We start from the raw sequence: 20000 nt of genomic DNA, 5'->3' as shown, positions 1-20000 counted from the left end.
CCGTCCCCTCATGCAGGAAAAGAGAACACAGTAGAAATCCCTTCGGGCTGTGTCAAAATATCATTCACACACACTCCCTAAGCCCCCATCCCCGACTACTCCCATACATCACAGCATCATCCATATACAACCATTCTCCATTCACCCCTGTCTTCTGTCTTCTCCCTTCCTTCCTCAACAGACATTCCCCTCTTTCCCAATTCCCCTTTTACCCTACCCATCCATCTCATCCTTGGTCACCCCCTCATGTTCACTCCTTCCATCTTTACCTTCCACACCTCTTTTACTAGTCTTTCTTCACTCATTCTTTCCATGTGTCCAAACCATCCCAATACTCTTTCATCAACACTATCTCCCAATTCCTTTTCCACCCCTGCTCTCCTGCTCTCCTCCTCGCCTCCTCGTTTCTCACTCAATCCAACCTAGTAGCCCCTACCAATCTTCTCAGACATTTCATCTCAAACACATTTAAACTCCTCCTCTCTTATGTTCCATGTTTCTGCCCCATACAGTGCTGTCAGCACAATCACTCCTTCATACAATCTCCTCTTATCATCCATTCCCAAATATCTATTTCTCATTACACTTTTTAATCCCCCAAGGCATTTACTTACTTTTTTCAATCTACATTCTACCTCCACCTCCATTCCTCCCTTTCTCGCCACATTTGCACCCAGATATCTAAAGCTATCCACTTCCAGTGCCTCTCCCTTAATACTTCCTTTCAATTTCCTGCCATCCTCTCCCCTCATAAATCTCATCACCTTACATTTATCTACATTTATCTTCAACTTCCTTCTTTCACACACCTTCCTAAACTCTGTCACTAAATTCCTCAATCCCTCTGATCAGCAAACAACAACTGGCTTATCTCCCACCTTTCTCCATTTTCTTTAACCATCTCCAATCCCTGGCCCATTACCCTTGCATTTACCTCTCACACCACCCCATCCATGTATAAATTGAATAGCCAAAGCGACATAACACATCCCTGGCAAAGTCCCACCTTTACCTCAAACCACTCTCTCCATTTCTACTTCTAACACAGGCTCTACTACTCTCAAAAAAACTCCTATCCCATATATTTGTAATACTTCCCACAGTGCCTTCCTGTCTATCCTGTCATAAGCATTTTCCAAATACATAAAGGCCCAAAAAACATCCTTACCTTTTCCCAAACCTTCCTCACATATCTGCCTTACCACCAAAATCTGATCCACACAACCACTACCTGTCCTAAATTCACACTATTCCTCACCAATTACTCCATCTGTTCCTTTCCTAATCCTCTCAATCAAAACACTCCCATAAGCCTTTCCAACTACACTTAACAAACCGATCTCTCTCAAACTACTACACTCACACTAGTCTCCTTTTCCCTTGTAAAGCAGAACTATAAAGGCACTCCTCCAGCAATCTACCCTCTATTAGACAAACATTAATCAACTTCACCAGCCAGTTCACAATCATTGTACCTCCCTTTTTCAGACACTCCACATGACACCCATCCAACCCAGGTGCCTTACCTGCTCTCATCATTTTAATAACTGCTTTCACCTCATCTTTCCTTATTTCTCCTCCATTTTCCTCATTCACCACTGTCATTTTCTTAGTGCTCCCCACTGCAACTATGTTTCACACCCTATCTTCCTTTACATTTAGCAACTCCATAAAATAATCTGCCCATCTTCTTACTGTCTCTTCCATTATCATCTCTCCATCTGCATGTTTTATCTTTTCTCTACTTGATTTGCCTCTTCTTCCTCTCTTAATTTCCTTCCAAAACATTTTTATTACTTTCAAAAATTTCTGTCATACTCTTACCCTATTTCATATCTACTCTCCTTTTTTGCCTCTTTTATCTTATGCTTTACTTTTTTTTTTTTTGTACTTCTCATGTAATCTCTCATCCTATTTTGTAACCAAATCTGTGAATGCTCGTTTCCTCTCCTCTACAACCTTCTTTGCTTCATCATCCCACCACTCACTACACTTCCTTCTATCTCCTCCCATCCTCCTTGTTCCACAAAACATCTTTGCACACCTTGTGACTCCCTCCTTGAAACATCCCCCTTCCTCCTCCACTCCTAGTTCTACTCTATCCTTCACTCCCTCCCACTCTTCTCTCAGCTTCTTGACATTTCTTTCTCATTTAAGCAGTTTGCTCTAAGCACCTCCCTATCTTCTGTCCTTTTCCTCTTTCTCCATCTATCCTCCACTCTCAACTTACCTTCCACCAAAATTTTTTTTTATCTGATATTCCCCCACTCTCTTCCCTTAGAACATGTACATCCAAAACTCTTCCTATTCTTCTCCTGGTTAGTACTATATAGTCCATTAAAGCCCTATCTACCACCCTTCCATCCACCACCCTCTCCTGTGTGTACGTATGCTTGACTTTCTTCCGAAACACTGTATTTGCTATCAACTCTCTTTCTAGACACATCTCCACCATCATCTCTCCACTATGATTTTTTCCTGGAACTCCACACTTCCCAACCACTCCATCTATTGGTTCATCTCCTACCCTAGCATTAAGATCTCCCAATACCACTACATTGACATTTCTCCCTAAACCCTCTATGCACTCATTTAAATCTATCCAAAAAGCCTCCCTTTCCTCTATACTCTTCTTACTACCATGCCCATATGCGATTACAAACACCCACATATTCCTTCCTAATTTCACCTTCATCCACATTAACCTTGAATAAACCTCCTTCCACTCCACATGTTTATCTATCTCTTCACTTACTAGTACAACCACCCCTTCTCTCCCTCATCATTTCTTCACTCCTGACACCTTCCCAACTACACTCCCAAACTCAAACTCAGCCCTCCCTTTCAACTTAGTTTCACTCCATGCCAACATATCCATCTTCTCACAAACATACTGCCTATCTCTTTCCTTTTACTCTCATCTGTACCACATTCATGCACATTAAAATATTCAAGCCTTAGGATTCTGGTTGGAAAACTCCCAGACTCTCTCACTTATGCCTTTGCTTTTTTTAGGAATGGTCCCTTTGGGGCTACAGAGAGTAGGATGCCTAGTCCTATCCCCATCCCTTTTTTGTCACTTTTTACAACTCAAATGGGAATACTCGGTGGTAGTATTCTTTCTCCCCTAACACAGGGTTCGGCAAAAAAGGAGATAAATATTCAGAGAAATAGTACAGGACAGTATTAATGGTAGGGGGACAGTATAATGGAGGGACAATTACAGTATAATAAAGTAGCATAATTTTTCTAAGAATAGAGATTTCCTCTATCACAGACAAAATGATGTGAGGTTCTGCTCCATCAGGGTGCCCCATATAAACCCCACAGTAACAGCTGCATGCTATTGAGCACACCTCAGTAACATGCAGCCAATAATCGAGGAGGAGGAGGAAGAAGAAGAGGTGGTGGTTGTTGTTGTTGTTGTGGTGGTGGTGGTTAATGTGGTGGTGGTGGTGGTGGTTAATGTGGTGGTGGTGGTGGTGTTGGTGGTGGTGGTGGTGGTGGTGATGATGATGATGGTGGTGGTGGTGATGGTCATGATGATAATGATGATGATTGATATCATCATCATCATCATCATCATCATCATCATCATCATCATCATCATCATCATCATCATCATCATCATCATCATCATCATCATCATCATCATCATCATCATCATCATCATCATCATCATCATCATCATCATCATCATCATCATCATCATCATCATCATCATCATCATCATCATCATCATCATCATCATCATCATCATCATCATCATCATCATCATCATCATCATCATCATCATCATCATCATCATCATCATCATCATCATCATCATCATCATATTATTATTATTATTATTATTATTATTCCATAAATGTCCTGGTGGCTATTTAGCCTACTACCCTGGTCCAATGGAAATAAAGAATAAAGGATACTTACTGCTTCCAGCTATTCTATATAATAATGTAATTCATTACCTAAGTATTGGTTGTCTTGTGCTCTCTTGAGTGTTTGGGGTTACTATATACCTCTACTTGTGACAATGCATATATGCTCCATGAGCCCAGTTACTTCTCATCCTACAAGAAAATTAGCTTTATTTGTTTATTCCATTTATTAATGGGTATGCCCATGCATGAGCATTTACATTCAAGCTTCATTGTATATAATATGTATGTATACACAGCAGGTGCCATAGTATGGGCAAAGTACCCACATTACTGAAGAAATTTACTGAAGTACAAAAACATTGGGATCAGGCTAATTTACCAACAATTTTTCACTGATAATATATTCACAATAATTTACCAACAATAATTTATCAACACAATCTATCAATGTACACAATTCATCGAAGATTACTTTTATAGCCAATACCTATGCTATTACAAGGTAGAATTTCCTTTAGTAGTATTTATCAAGAATAGTACAATTCTTTACTGGCAGAACTATTAAAACTACAAATTAGTTTAAAATAAATCTAAAACTATAAAATTGGTTTATGTAAAATCAGAAAACTATTGCCCACAAATAATCAACAACGTTGTTGTCTAAATAATAACTTTCTACAATAATTTTTATCCATTCAAAGGAGTCACAATTTTTCTTTCTTTATAATTCAGATAAAATACCAGCCAAGTATTGATCGACTTTGACATAATTAGAGTGTAATTTTTTTTTCAGGCAGTCGAAAAATATTCGTACATTAGGGTGGTGTCCAGCAAACTGCGTCTCAAATGTCCTATGCCATCCTTTAAGCAAATAATTTTTTTTTTTAAAGAATGCAAAATGGTTTCATAAACATTCCACAACACGAGTTCAAACTCCGAAGGTCTGCAACGGTTTCTTCTGTCAGGACAATCTATCTACGTATCTTCAAAATAGTCCACTAATGCTTGAACTTTATGTGGAAAGATATCAGTATCACATAGTAACACAAATTCACTGACAACCATGTTAACAAGCATATATGCTAATGTCAGTAAATAACAGAGATTCAGAGAGAAATCTGCATCCACTTCATATCTTCTTTTCACTCCATTAGCTAGTACAGCACAAAATATACAAATGAGAAAAATCGATAAAACATCCTTTTCATACCACACTTGGGAATTCTTCTTTGCATGTCTTTATCATTGCAAGATCAAAATCAAGTTATCAATGAAGGAGACAAAAAATGTGTGATCTTAATCATCTCTAGTTGTGAACTAAGGGATGTTTCCACCTTATCTGATAGGAAGGAATAGACGAGCAGAATTGCAATATTTTCCTTTAATACATGAAATGTATGTAGCTGATAGAATACCAGTGGAATGGCTTTGAACATTCCATCATCATACCAATGGCCACTATTTGTCAAAAAACAAGTGCTCCGATTGGTAGCAAAAATTAGCATAAGATTTTCAGTTGGCCCAGAGTTGAACAGTAAAAAATCATCACTATATGTTTTTGTATATTCATTTGAGAAAGTCAATTCACTTTGTCACTGAAGGAGTGGTGGTAGGCAATTATTTTGAAACCTGATCTTCTTATTGTCCTTTTCATTCTGTTTTCAGCAGTTTATATGTAGCCAACTTACTGCAATTCTTAAGCTCATTCCATGTTAGTGCATGAGGTGCTTCTGTGGAAGATTTAGCCTTTTTACATAGGTTTTCCATAATTTTGTGCTTCACTATAAGATGTGTCACACATGATTATATTAATTTGTTTCCTTTACAATTTCATCATCATACAGTCAACCGTGCTTTGTACTTTGTCTTGTGATATTTGTCATTATCATTAGCTATGTCTTATCTTCACCCTGCATATATTTATAAAAGAAACAGCCATCACAAATCAGCATATTTTTTCCTTTCTCAGATTGTATAAACTAAAGAGGCATGATGGGCAACCCAGCAAAAATCTTTGCATGTTAATTACTTTATATTTCTAACAGAAGGAAGAAAACACATTATCACTACTTGGCAATTCAAGCTAATCTGGTCATTTAGTGTTTCAGCAGTTTCATACTTGATTAGTGGTTATGAACATGTGTGCTACTGTAGTCTTTACCTTAGCCACCTGCTCTGCAATCCCAGTTAATTCGGTGATTTATTGTTTCGGTACCTTCATAGAGATATACCATGATCTTTTTTCAACATATTGCGTATTTCAATAAATTGTGTCAATGAATTGTTATTAGTAAATTATTGTTGATGAATTGTTGTTGGTAAATTTGCCTAGACCTATAATCATTCACTATTATATTTACACCATTTTCTTCTCCTTGCAGGATATGATGCATATGGATCATATGGTAAGGACAGCAGAGTTACCCCAGGCCATCCTCCTTTCATAGCTTCCCATTCTGTAACAGAAATTGTGCTCAAATTTAGTAAAAAATTAATAACCATCCCTTTTGTCAATGAAGAGGAACAATCTTTTGCTTTGGTTGATAGCTCCAATCTGTCCATAATTCAGTGGAGATGCAAGGTGTGTGAAAGAAGGAAGCTAAAGATAAATGTGGGTAAAAGTAAGGTGATGAGATATACAAGGGGAGAGAGTGACAGTAGGCTGGAAGTGAGCATTAAGGGTGAGAAACTGGAGGAAGTGAATAGTTTTAGATACTTCGGTGCGAATGTGACAGGAAAGGGAGGAGTGTGGGTGGAGGTAGAATGTAGATTGAGAGAAGCGAGTAAATGCCTTGGTGGATTAAAAAGTGTAATGAGAAATAGACATCTGGGAATGGATGCTAAGAGGAGGTTATATGAAGGAGTGATTGTGCCAACAGCACTGTACGGGACAGAAACATGGAACATGACAGAGGAAGAGAGAAGGAGTTTGAATGTGCTTGAGATGAAATGTCTGAGAAGTATGATAGGGGTTACTAGGCTAGATAGAGTGAGAAATGAGGAGGTGAGAAGAAGAACAGGGGTGGAAAGGGAGCTGGGAGATAGGGTTGATGAAAGAGTATTAGGATGGTTTGGACACATGGAAAGAATGAGTGAAGAAAGATTAGTAAAAGAAGTGTGGAACGCGGAGGTGGAAGGAGTGAATATGAGGGGGCATCCTAGGATGAGATGGATGGATGGGGTGAAAGGGGCTTTACAAAAAAAGAAAAATGTCTGTGGAGGAAGGACGGGAGAGGACAGAAGATAGGGGTGAATGGAGAAGGGTTGTGTATAGATGATGCTGTGATGCATGAGGGGGAGTGGGTGGGGGATGGGGGGTGAGGAAGTATGTATGAAAAAAAATTGACGCAGCCCGAAGGGATTTCTCCCCGTCTTCTCCTTTTCTGCATGAGGGGACGGAGAGGAGGGGTCACCGAATGTATGAAGCGGCCTTGCTGTGGATGTGCTGTATCTTGCAACACTGCTTCTGACCCAGGGCAGTGGACAGGATCCAGGGATGACCCGTCATCCAGGGGGTGCCAAGATAGGAGGGAGGGAGGAGGGTGGAGGGGAGTGGAGTATATGGGAAATGAAATGGGTGGGAGGGATTTCTATGCCTTTTTCTTTTTGGCTACCCCCCATGTAAGGGGGAAAAAAGCCTTTGGTATATGTATGTATGATAGAGGAAAACTCTTCATAGAGAAATGATGATACTTTTATACTACAATTGTCCCTCCGTTATGCTGTCCCCCAACCCCTTGCTGCTGTCCTGTACCATTTCTCTGAGTATTCATTTTATGCTGTGGGGGAATTCCCTGTGGTGGGGGAAAAGAATATTACCACCAAGTATTTCCACTTGGATCGTAAGAGGCGAGAAGAAAGGGACGAGGAGTGGGACTAGGCATCCTTCTCCTTGTAGCCCCACAGAGGACATCCCTAAACAAAAAAGTAAAGGCATAAGAGGGTCTGGGAGTTTTCGGAAAAGCACCCTAAGGTTTGGGTCTTTTAATGTGCGTGGATGTGGTACAGATAAAAGTAAAAGGGAAGAGATAGGTAGTATGTTTGTGAGAAGAAAGATGGATGTGTTGGCTTTGAGTGAAACTAAGTTGAAAGGGAAGGGTGAGTGTAAGTTTGGGAGTGTAAGTGGGAGGTTATCAGGAGTGAAGAGAGGGCGAGGGAGGGAAGGGGTGGCTATTCTAGTAAGTGAAGAGATAGGTAAACGTGTAGTGGAGTGGAAGGAGGTTTCCTCAAGGATAATGTGGATGAAGGTGAAACTGGGAAAGGAGATGTGGGTCTTTGTAAGTGCATATGGGCCTGGCAGTGAGAAGAGTGTAGAAGAAAGGGAGACCTTTTGGATAGATTTAAATGAGTGCATAGAGGATTTAGGGAGAAATGTCAACATAGTAGTACTGGGAGACCTTAATGCTAGGGTAGGAAATGGTCCAATTGATGGAGTGGTTGGGAAATGTGGAGTTCCAGGAAAGAATCGTAGTGGAGAGTTGATGGTGGAAATGTGTCTAGAAAGAGAGTTGATGATAGCAAATAGTTTTTCAGGAGAAAGTCAAGCATAAGTACACATGGGAGAGGGTGGTGGATGGAAGGGTAGTAAATAGAGCATTAATAGACTATGTAGTGGTAGATAGGAGTATAATAAAGAAGAGTGGAGTGGAGTGGAGGATAGATGGAGAAAGAGGAAAGGGACAGAAGGTAGGGAGGTGCTTAGAGTGAACTCTTTAAATGAAAAGGAAAAGGAGAAGGAGTACAAGAAGAAGCTGAAGGAGGAGTGGGAGGGTGTGAAGGATAGAGTAGAGCTAAGTGTGGAGGAGGAATGGGGATGGTTCAAGGAGGGAGTCACAAAGTGTGCAAGGATGGTGTGTGGAACAAGAAGGACAGGAGGAAATAGAAGGAAGGGTAGTGAATGGTGGGATGAGGAAACAAAGAAAGTTGTAGAAGAGAAGAAGCGAGCTTTCACAGATTGGTTACAAAATAGGACGGGGGAGTCATACGAGAGGTACAAAGAAAAGAAAAGAGAAGTAAAGCAAAAGGTAGAGGCGGCAAAGAGGAGAGCAGATGTGAAGTGGGGTAAGAGTATGAGAAAATTTTGAAAGTAATAAAAAGATGTTTTGGAAAGAAATTTAGAGAGGAAGAGGAGGCGAATCAAGTAGAGAAGAAAAGGTAAAAGGTGCAGATGGAGAGATGATAATGGAAGAGAAGGCAGTAAGGGGAAAATGGGCAGAATATTTTAGGGAGTTGCTAAATGTGAAGGAGGATAGGGAAAGATAGTTGCAGTGGGAAATCCTTAAAAAATGAGAATGATGAGTGAGGAAAATGGAAGAGAAATAAGGAAGGATGAAGTGAAGGCAGTTGTTAAGATGATGAAAGCAGGTAAGGCACCTGGTCTGGATGGATGCCATCAAGAATGTCTAAAAAAAGGAGGTACAGTGATAGTGGACTGGCTGGTGAAGTTATTTAATGTTTGCTGGAGAGAGGGTAGAGTGCCGGAGGACTGGAGGAGTGCCTGTATAGTTCCACTTTACAAGGGAAAAGGGGACAAGTGTGAATGTAGTAGTTTCAGAGGGATTAGCTTGTTAAGTGTAGTTGGGAAGGCTTATGGGAGGATCTTGATTGAGAGGATTAGGAGAGGAACAGAGGGAGTAATTGGTGAGGAACAGTGTGGATTTAGGATGGGTAGAGGTTGTGTAGATCAGATTTTTGTGGTAAGACAGATATGTGAGAAAGCTATAGGAAAGGGGAAGGATGTTTTTTGGGCTTTTATGGATCTGGAAAAGGCTTACGATAGGGTAGACAGAAAGGCACTGTGGGAGGTTATGCAGATATATGGGATAGGAGGAAAGCTTCTAGGAGCTGTCAAGAGTTTTTATGAGAGTAGTAGAGCTTGTGTCAGGATTAGAAATGGAGAAAGTGAGTGGTTCGAGGTAAAGGTATGACTTCGTCAAGGATGCGTTATGTCGCCCTGGCTGTTCAACTTATACATGGATGGGGTAGTGCGAGAGGTAAATGCAAGGGTAGTGGGTCAGGGATTGGAGATGGTTAAAGAAAATGGAGAAAAGTGGGAGGTGAGCCAGCTGTTGTTTGCTGACAACACTGCGCTTGTGGCAGGATCGGAGGAGGGACTGAGGAAGTTGGTGACAGAGTTTGGGAGAGTATGTGATAGAAGAAAGCTAAAGATAAATGTGGGTAAAAGTAAGGTGATGAGATGTACAAGGGGTGAAAGTGGCAGTAGTCTGGAAGTGAGCATTGAGAGCGACTGGAGGAAGTGGATAGTTTTAGATACTTGGGTGCAAATGTGGCAGGAAAAGGTGGAGTGAAGGTGGAGGTAGAATGTAGATTGAGAGAAGCGAGTAAATGCCTTGGTGGATTGAAGAGTGTAATGAGGAATAGACATTTGGGAATGGATGCTAAGAGGAGACTGTATGAAGGAGTGATTGTGCCAACAGTACTGTATGGGGCAGAAACATGGAACATAAGAGAGGAAGAGAGAAGGAGTTTGAATGTGTTTGAGATGAAATGTCTGAGAAGTATGATGGGGGTTACTAGGCTAGATAGAGTGAGAAATGAGGAGGTGAGAAGAACTGGGGTGGAAAGGGAGTTGGGAGATAGGGTTGATGAAAGAGTATTAGGATGGTTTGGACACATGGAAAGAATGAGTGAAGAAAGACTAGTAAAAGAGGTATGGAAGGCAGATGTGGAGGGAGTGAACATGAGGAGACGTCCTAGGATGAGGTGGATGGATGGGGTGAAGGGTGCTTTGGGGAAGAGGGGAATGTCTGTTGAGGAAGGACGGGAGAGGACAGAAGATAGGGGTGAATGGAGAATGGTTGTATATGGATGATGTTGTGATGCATGAGGTGGAATGGACGGGGGGATGGGGGGTGAGGTAGTATGTGTGAGCAAAATTTGACACAGCCCGAAGGGATTTCTCCCCGTCTTCTCCTTTTATGCATGGGGGGACGGAGAGAGGGGTCGCCAATTTAATGAAGCGGCCTTGCTGTGGATGTGCTTTGTCTTGGGACACTGCTTCTGACACAGGGCAGTGGACAAGGTGCAGGGATGACCCGTCACCCAGGAGGTGCTAAGATAAGAGGGAGGGTGGAGGGGTGTGGAGTGTATTCAGGGATGGAATGGGTGGGAATGATTTTATGCCTTTTCCTTTTTGGCTACCTCCCTTGTAAGGGGGAAAAAGTCTTGGTATATCTATGTATGCAATCTTCCTTGCCAAGTTTGCTGAGGTGCAATCAGAAATGTTCAGGTCACATATATTCCTAATTGAAGGTTCAAGTCCTGCACTTCTCTGATACCCAGCTGCGACTGTTACCTGTCCCAACAGTCCAAGTACATAGAGCAATGGTGATGGCTTTCATCACATCTGCACACCTCCTGGCATGTGCTCCTTACCTTCTCCAATCTTACTCTCTTACAACAGAGCCCCCATGCTTTACCATATCATGAACATGGACAAGACCAGGACCTAAATTAGCATGATCACAGTAATGAGGGATATATATATATATATATATATATATATATATATATATATATATATATATATATATATATATATATATATATAATGTGTGTGTGTATATTGATAAATAGACATTTGGGAATGGATACTAAAAGAAGATCGCATGAAGGGGTGATTGTATCAACAGCACTGTATGGTGCAGAAACATGGAACATATGAGAGGAAGAGTTTAAACGTGTTTGAGATGAAATGCCTGAAAAGTATGATAGGGATTACTAGGTTGGATAGAGAAATGAGGAGGTGAGGAGGAGAGCAGGGGTGGAAAGGGAGTTTGGGGATAGGGTTGATGAAAGAGTACTGGGATGATTTGGACACGGAAAGAACGAGGGGGGGGTAGCCAAAAAAGAAAAAGGCCTAGAAACCACTCCCACCCATTCCATTTCCTATATATTCCACTCCCCTCCACCCTCCTCCCTCCCTCTTTTCTTGGCATGGATATGGTAAAAGGGCCGTTGGGAAAGAGGGGAATGTCTATTGAGGAAGGAAGGGAGAAGACAGAAGAGAGGGGTAAGTGGAGAATGGTTGTGTATGAATGATGCTGTGGTGCATGGAAAGGAGTTGGTGGGGGATGGGGAGGTTAGGAAGTATATGTGAATGATATTTTGACACAGCCCAAAGGGAATTCTCCCAGTCTTCTGTTTTTCTGCATGAGACAGAGAGGTCACCAATTAAATGAAGCAGCCTTGCTGTGGATGTGCTGTGTTTTGATACATTGCTTTTGACCCTGGGCAGTGGACAAGATGCAGGGATGACCCATCATCCAGGAAGAGCCAAGAAAAGAGGGAAGGAGGGGTGGGGAATGGAAGTAGAATATGAGTGGATGAAATTGGGAGTGGATTTATCCCTTTGACTTTGGCAACATCCCTTGTAAGGGGGGAAAAAAGCTCTTGATGTATGTATGTATATATATATATTTTAAATATATATATATATATTTAAAATATATATATATATATATATATATATATAATATATATATATATATATATATCAATGGCATTTTCTCCTTTATAAGGGTTCACATAAGATATTTCATTTATGGAGTATATATGAAATCTATCTTTTGCTAAACCCTATGACTTTCCTCAATCAAAACTTTGCGATACTTTTTTTTGTGACAATCAGCAACTCAACAACTTCTTACATATTAAATGCAACCTATCCACTTATTCTGGCTGCCACCAAACTATTTATCTTGGTTGGGTGACACCCTTTGACCATACAAGTGATACTTCTACCTCTATTTATAAATAAACTCTTTTTTGATTAGGCAATGTTCATCTTTTAATTCTGGTTGTCAACAGACAACATTCATTTGAATGGCATCCCCTCAATAGTAATGATGTCAATGTACTTTGTGCTCAAAGATATTTCAAAGATTCTTTCCCCCAGAGTGGGTGGGCATATTCTTGGATTTCAAGATCAGGAACATACTAAAAGCAATGCTAGACAGCACCATTTGATGTTACTCTCATGTTTTTCTTTTGTTTTCAGCAGGTGGAGGTGCACTGGCATTACCCAACAGTGCAAGCATACTCAATCTACTTGCAATGTTCAGCTGTACAAGTCTTGTATTACTGCTGGCCCTGTACCAGCTGCATCCACACTGACCTTCTCCAACACCCCTCTGACCCCTTCCTTGAAGTCCCCTTGAGCTGGGGTCCTGTGGTACTACTGCCATACCATTTGTAAATGTTGCAAGCCATCCCCTGTGTACTGCTGACCACCTGTAAGCATCATAACACCCCATGAGACTTCTGCACATCCCTATGGGGCATGAAAGCCTCAAGATCTAGTTTCTAATGGTGGCCGGCAAGTGCTGGAGGTTGTGATCCCATCCACTATTGGCCATAAACATGCAAGGGTAATGCCAAAACTGAAAAACCGAACTTAAAAACAAAACTTTATTGCGGACTTTTTCCATCAATCTGTTGACGTGATCTCCAGCCTGTGCAGGAGCACACAGCTCCTCATCCTCTCCATCTCGTTCCCCTTCTATTCTCCATATGAATTATAGGCAGCCCAGTACATCTGGGCGATAAATTAGCATTCAAGCAGATGATCTCAGATATATGTGATCTACAACACTTGAATGAGACACTCAAGCTGCAATACCCACCCACCCTCCCACCCACCCACTCCCCAAAGGCCAAGGTGAGGCTTGGCAACACTGCATGTGTTGCTGCAGTTAAACCTTAACATTCTCCAGGACACCACAGCCACCATGCCTTGTCCATGCCACTGCTACCCACTCGTCCACACTACTGCAGCTGCCATGCCTCACCCAACCTAATGATGTCAATGGTTGCCACTCTCTCATCATGTCAAGCACAAAATGTGGCATGACACCAAGTGTGACACTGGGACACAGCATGGCACCGCAGACTACTGTCCACCACGTAGCGCCAGGACCAAATGCAGCACGGATCCACCCTGTACCTTGTAGTCAGCTGCCGTTTTCTCGTCATTCCTGTAGGGTATAACAGCATCAGTTAATAAAGAGCACAGCACCCTAGCATAGCGCATCCAGCACATCCTGGCACTGCAACACAGCACTGACTACAGGAGCAGAAAACCACTGTATGGAGCAGAGAGCTGGTCAAACAAGAACCAGGGCTGAGCAAAGCACACTGCAGTATTGTTTAAACCAATAAATCTATGAACATACATGAATCTTCATTATCACCTCAATTTCCCACATATATACCCACAAATCTAACAAAACATGGACTTCTTAAAGTCACATATATATTTTCATCTTAAATACAGTATGTATAAAGCTTAAGTAAATTATTTCAGCTGAAGTACCTGTCAACACCCTCACAATGGTTTCCAGTATGCTAGAATGTCAAGCTATATAGGAGCCAAGGCACCCAGAAATAGGTGCAACTGCAGAAAGAGACTAACACCATCTTACCATGTAACTCATCTAGATGTGTCAATATGAATATTTGTGGCCAAGGATGCGGCCAAGCTTATTGAGAACAATTTTCTTGGAATTTAGTTGTGATGAAACTGTAAAAGAGTACTGTTCTACTGCCTTTAAAAGAATAAATAAATAATAATACTAATAATAATAATACTAATAATAATCTTCTGACACTTGAAAATTTTGAAATTTTACTGGCCTGCACCTCACATAATTTCAAGTATAATACAATCTCACTGGACCTAGGATGGGTACCTGCAAGTGGTGGTTCTTCAGATGGATGATAGAGAATTACCTCCTTGTTATCCATTTTCAACACCCATCACTACCTTCACCTCCATTTGTAGGAGGTTGTCTGTCCCTGGACTGGGCTGAAGATTCTTCTCTATCAATTTTAACTACATTTCCTGCATTTTTTCACATAAGAGCAAAAGAAACTGACAACTGCCCCCCCCCCTTCTCCTATCATAACCTCATGACAGAAATAGCCCCACACTATTACAATACAGATAACAGTCCTGCTTCTTCCTAGAGAGATCTAGGAGAGGATTAGAGGACCACTACAAGCCATTGCTAGATTGAGTTTCCATTCACTGAAAACCAAGGCAACAATTAGTTCCATATTACAATATCAAAATCTCGTCTTTCCTGGCATATAAACAAGCCACATCATCCTTTCAACTATGCACAACCTCCCTTTATTCACACACTTCTTTTGCACACTCTTCACTATACTGTGTATTTACATGCAGCCAATAATTTTGGGACACTAGAATTCCTACCCCAAGCAACAAAGAATTTGTCTGTTAGTGACAAACCTCCACTCAAAGATTTCCTTTTTTTCAACTTTTGCTGATCCTATTTCTCCCACTTCTAAATTTATCCTTTACCATTCATAAATTTGCCTTTTATTTTCTAACCTTCTTGAGAGAAGACTATTAAGAATGCTATTACAATGTTCCCATGTGTTTTATTAAAGCAACTAAACAGAACAGAGCAATAGGCCTAGAAATGCCTTAATCTAAATTTTTCTTGGAAAGAATCAATTGTTGCCTTAAGTTTCACTAAGTAGAAAACCTGCAGCCCTATAGTGGCTGGCAATGGTCTTCAGAGCCTCCCACAGATCTCTTTAGGAAGAAACTTTGGACTGCTGTCTGTACTGTATCAGCGTGGAACCATTTCTGTCACTGGCTGAAAGTGGTAGGAAAGGGAAGCCAGTCACCAGTTGTTAGTTCTCCATGTGTTCAGTGTAACAAGTACAGCTGAAGTTAATAGAGACAGATCTTGGTACCAGTCTGGAGACAGTGGAAACTGATGGTTTTGAAAATGGGCACCTTTACCACCCTTTTTTATGGGACCACCACATGAAGGTGCAGTTAAAAACAAATATATCTTCCCAAGTTTGTCCAAGGATAGATTAAACATAGCAAAACATGAGAATCAGCTAGCTGTCACTAGCCAATTCTCGTAATGTTTTGTCTTTCACTGTACCTGTCATTGGTCCCTCTTGCAAAAAGTCAAAGCAAACCTACTTATCTTAAATTTATGACCCTCAAGAGATTACATCCATTATATCTACCACTTAAGTAAATAACCAAATATTTCAAGCAAAGCTATCTCCTGGACAGTATACATCTTCAACAGAGTGCCTGTACTACTACCATCAAGCTAAATTACATAACCAATAAACAACTGTGCAAGCTTTTACCATACACTTCAAAATACACAGTGGCATATCTTACATATTTTGTACAAAGTAACAGGATTATCTTGTTCAATTAACCCTCTAACTTCTACACATAATTTCATTCAGGAGATAGTAAGACAAAATAAATGTCCAATGTCTCCACCTTAGTTGAAAAAAATCTTCTGAACAAAATCTGGACCTGTGAGTCTTCTGCAAGAGACACTAGGGGCAACATGTTGACAAAACCTAGAGCATAATTAAACCATGGGGGACATGTTTGATAAAATCTATTTTAAGAACTCAACCCCCCCCCCTCACTCTAGAGCAGTGGTTCTTAACCTTGTTGGAAGTACTGAACACCGCAAGTTTCATACATGTATTCATCAAACCCATCATAGTTGGAAAAACAAAACGTGTTTTTTTTTCTTAAAATTCAAAACATAGGAACTATATACTGTATTAGTGCACAAACTGTGCCATGGATCATTTGCACACGAAATCACTGAGTTCAAAGAACAAAACCAACAAAACATGAATTTCACATAAAACAAAAACATAATGAATATTTACTGCAAATCAATGGGAACCCAAGGGTGAACCAAACTGCCGAACCCCAGAAATTGACTCACCGAACCCCTGGGGTTCGATCAAACCCAGGTTAAGAAACACTGCTCTAGAGCAGGGGTCTCAAACTCGTATCCTTTCAAGGGCCAATTATGCACATGGTTATGGTCTTAAAGGACATAAAAGTTAAAAATAAATAAAAGAAAATGAAATATAATAAATAAAAATAAACAAAAAAATAAATTAAAAGTCAAAGTTATTATGTCTCATCTTAACAGTTTAGTTACATTTTTCTCAGTTATAACAATGATAAAAACTCAAGTTGAAAAAACTAGTAATCTCACGGGCCAATTTAAGACCATCCTATCAGGTGAAGTAAAGATGTATTTGAGAAAAAAAAAAATTTAAACTGTGCCCCAGGACTATACATGTTCCCAATTGATTCATAAGACACTAAAATTAAACTATGCAAGACTAAGTATATACATTAGAAATGCTATGACCAAAAGCTGGAAATTCTAAATGAAGCACATATACTATGAAACAAGGTCAATGGAACCAAAAACAGATGGAGTATGTAGTGGTCCCAAAAGATGAACACCAAAGAGGATCCTCTCCCAGCCATTTATCTTCAAAACCTATTGGCACACTTGCTTCTATCTGGAGTTTCAGCTCTGAAAGACTGACACTAGGACTCCAGACCAGGCCCAAGGTTAGTGTTGCTACTCGTGGCAGGAGTTGAGGTGATAGCAATTCAAACCCTGCCATCAACGAGTTGGACATTGGCATGGTTCATTAAATTCTACACATGAAAGTCCTCCTGATAACCTCACAATGTTAAACGGAATAACCTCTTCATATAAGGAGAACTGACATCTAGTGACTGCTACCTTCCTCCTCCCACTACAAGATAGTGACAGTCCCATACTAGTGCAACACAGACAAGTTCATTGTTTCTTCCCAGAGACCTATAGTTTCCTGGAGGTCGCACGTCATCTGCAAGAGACCGGGGGCAACTCTGATTAACCTATGGGAGAACCCAATGATCACTAGCAGTTGCTGTGAGACTATAAGTTTCCAGTCAGCAAAACTCAAGGCAACAATTATCAACAACAAGGACAATAACAGGAAGAATAACTTTGAATAAATGACCAAGGCTTCCTAGAAAAGACTTGATCCATGGTTAAGGGTGGATAACAAACATCAAACATGAGACAATGAGAATACAGGCACACTCCTACTTGATATCAGTCAATTCATTAACCTCTTCTGTACAATGATGCCTATGTAGGTGTCATGAGGCATGAGGAGGTTTCTTCAAGGTTAATGTGGGATTTTGTAAGTGCATATTGGCCTGGTAGTGAGAAGAGTGTAGAGGAAAGGCGAGGCTTTTTGGATAGATTTAAACGAGTGCATAGAGGGATTAGGGAGAAATGTCAATGTAATAGTACTGGGAGTCCTTAATGCTAGGGTAGGAAATGAACCAATAGACAGAGTAGTTGGGAAGTGTGGAGTTCCAGGAAAAAATCATAGTGGAGAGTTGATGGTGATATGTCTAGAAACTTGATGACAGCAAATACAGTGTTTAGGAAGAAAGTGAAGCATAAGTACACAAGAGAGAGGGTGGTGGGTGGAAGGGTGGTAGTGTTAATGGTCTATATAGTGGTAACCAGGAATATAGTACGAAGAGTTAAGGATGTACATGTTCTAAAGGGAGAGAGTGGGGGAATATCAGATAATTTTTTGGTGGAAGGTAAGTTGAGAGTGGAGAATAGATGGAGAAAGAGGAAAAGGACAGAAGGTAGGAAGGTGCTTAGAGTGAACTGCTTAAATGAGAAAGAAAAGGAAAAGGAGTACAAGGAGAAGCGGAAGGAGGAGTGGGAGGGAGTGAAGGATAGAGTAGAACTAGGAGTGGAGGAGGAATGGGGATGGTTTAAGGAGGGAGTCACAAGGTGTGCAAAGATGGTGTGTGGAACACGGAGGACAGGAGGAAATAGAAGGAAGGGTAGTGAGTGGTGGGATGAGGAAGCAAAGAATATTGTAGAAGAGAAGAAGCGAACTTTCACAGATTGGTTACAAAGTAGGGCAAGGGAATGATATGAGAGGTACAAAGTAAAGAGAAGTAAAGCATAAGATAAAGGAGGCAAAGAGAGCAGATGTGTAGTGGGGTAAGAGCATGACAGAAAATTTTGAAAGTAATAAAAAGATGTTTTGGAAAGAAATTAAGAGAGGAAGAGGAGGCTAATCAAGTAGAGAAGAAAAGGTAAAAGGTGCAGATGGAGAGATGATAATGGAAGAGAAGGCAGGAAGAGGAAGATGGCAAGAGTATTTTAGGGAGTTGCTAAATGTGAAGGAGGATAGGGAGGGAAAGGTAGTTGCAGTGAGAAGTGCTAAGTAAATGACCATGATGAGTGAGGAAAATGGAGGAGAAACAAGGACAGATAAAGTGAAGGCAGTTGTTAAGATGATAAGAGTAGGTAAGGCACCTGGATTGGATGGATGTCATTCAGAATGTCTGAAAAAAGGAGGTACAGTGATGGTGGACTGGCTGTTTAAGAGAGGGTGGAGTGCTAAAGAATGGGAAGAGTGCCTGTATAGTTCAATTTTACGAGTGAAAAGGGAACAATTGCGAGTGTAGTAATTTCAGAGGGATCTGTTTGTTAAGTGTAGTTGGGAAGGCTTATGGGTCTTGATTGAGAGGATTAGGAGAGGAACAGAGGGATTGGTGAGGAACAATGTGGGATTTGGACAGGTAGGGGTTGCATAGATAAGATTTTTGTGCTAAGACAGATATGTGAGAAAGCTATGGGAAAAGGTAAGGATGTTGTTTGGGGTTTTATGGTTCTGAAAAAACTTATGACAAGGTAGACAGGTGCTGTGGGAGGTATTGCAGATATATGGGATAGGAGGAAAGCTTTTAAGAGCAGTCAAGAGTTTTTATGAGAGTAGTAGAGCTTGTGTTAGGATTAGAAATGGAGAGAGTGGCTTGAGATAAAGGTGGGACTTTGTCAGGGATGTGTTATGTGGCCCTGGCTGTTCAATGGAGAAAAGTGGGAGATAAGCCAGTTGTTTTTTGTTGACGACACTGTGGTTATAGCAGGATCAGAGGAGGGATTGAGGAAGTTAGTAACAGAGCTTAGGAAGGTGTGTGAAAGAAGGAAGTTGGAGATAAATGTGGGTAAACATAAGGTGATGAGATGTACAAGGGGAGAAAGTGGCAGCAGACTGGAAGCGAGTATAAAGAGAGACTGGAGGAAGTGGATAGTTTTAGATACTTGGGTATGAATGTGGCAGGAAAGGGAGGAGTGGAGGTGGAGATAGTGTGTAGATTGAGAGAAGAAAGTAAATGACTAGGTGGATTAAAAAGTGTAATGAAAAATAGACATTTGGGAATGGATGCTAAGAGGAGAT

General features: G+C 40.7%; 2 protein-coding genes across 5 annotated transcripts in view; one reads left to right on the top strand and one right to left on the bottom strand.

The window, feature by feature from the left end:
- Nucleotides 1–13693, top strand: part of LOC143023538 (uncharacterized) — a 323015-nt gene extending 309322 nt beyond the window's left edge. For 2 of the 4 annotated variants that reach the window (XM_076182092.1, XM_076182098.1), the window contains exon 6: nucleotides 6266–11375. In XM_076182092.1, coding sequence (XP_076038207.1) covers nucleotides 6266–7131 — 866 coding nt within the window. In that variant the 3' untranslated portion in view covers nucleotides 7132–11375. Of the gene's footprint in view, nucleotides 1–6265; nucleotides 11376–12903 lie in introns of those variants that run through there. The other 2 variants (XM_076182100.1, XM_076182105.1) reach the window with 2 other exon arrangements.
- Nucleotides 13300–20000, bottom strand: part of Nedd8 (Nedd8 ubiquitin like modifier) — a 27492-nt gene continuing 20791 nt past the window's right edge. The window contains exon 4 of the mRNA XM_076182125.1: nucleotides 13300–13879. Within this exon, the coding sequence (XP_076038240.1) occupies nucleotides 13795–13879 (85 nt within the window). The 3' untranslated portion in view covers nucleotides 13300–13794. The remainder of the gene's footprint in view (nucleotides 13880–20000) is intronic.

Source organism: Oratosquilla oratoria, chromosome 3, assembly GCF_046742065.1.
Source record: "Oratosquilla oratoria isolate Oo_2021 chromosome 3, ASM4674206v1, whole genome shotgun sequence".
In the NCBI taxonomy this organism is placed as follows: domain Eukaryota; kingdom Metazoa; phylum Arthropoda; class Malacostraca; order Stomatopoda; family Squillidae; genus Oratosquilla; species Oratosquilla oratoria.
Note: the sequence above shows the minus strand (reverse complement) of the source record. Positions and strands in the feature narration are given on the sequence as shown.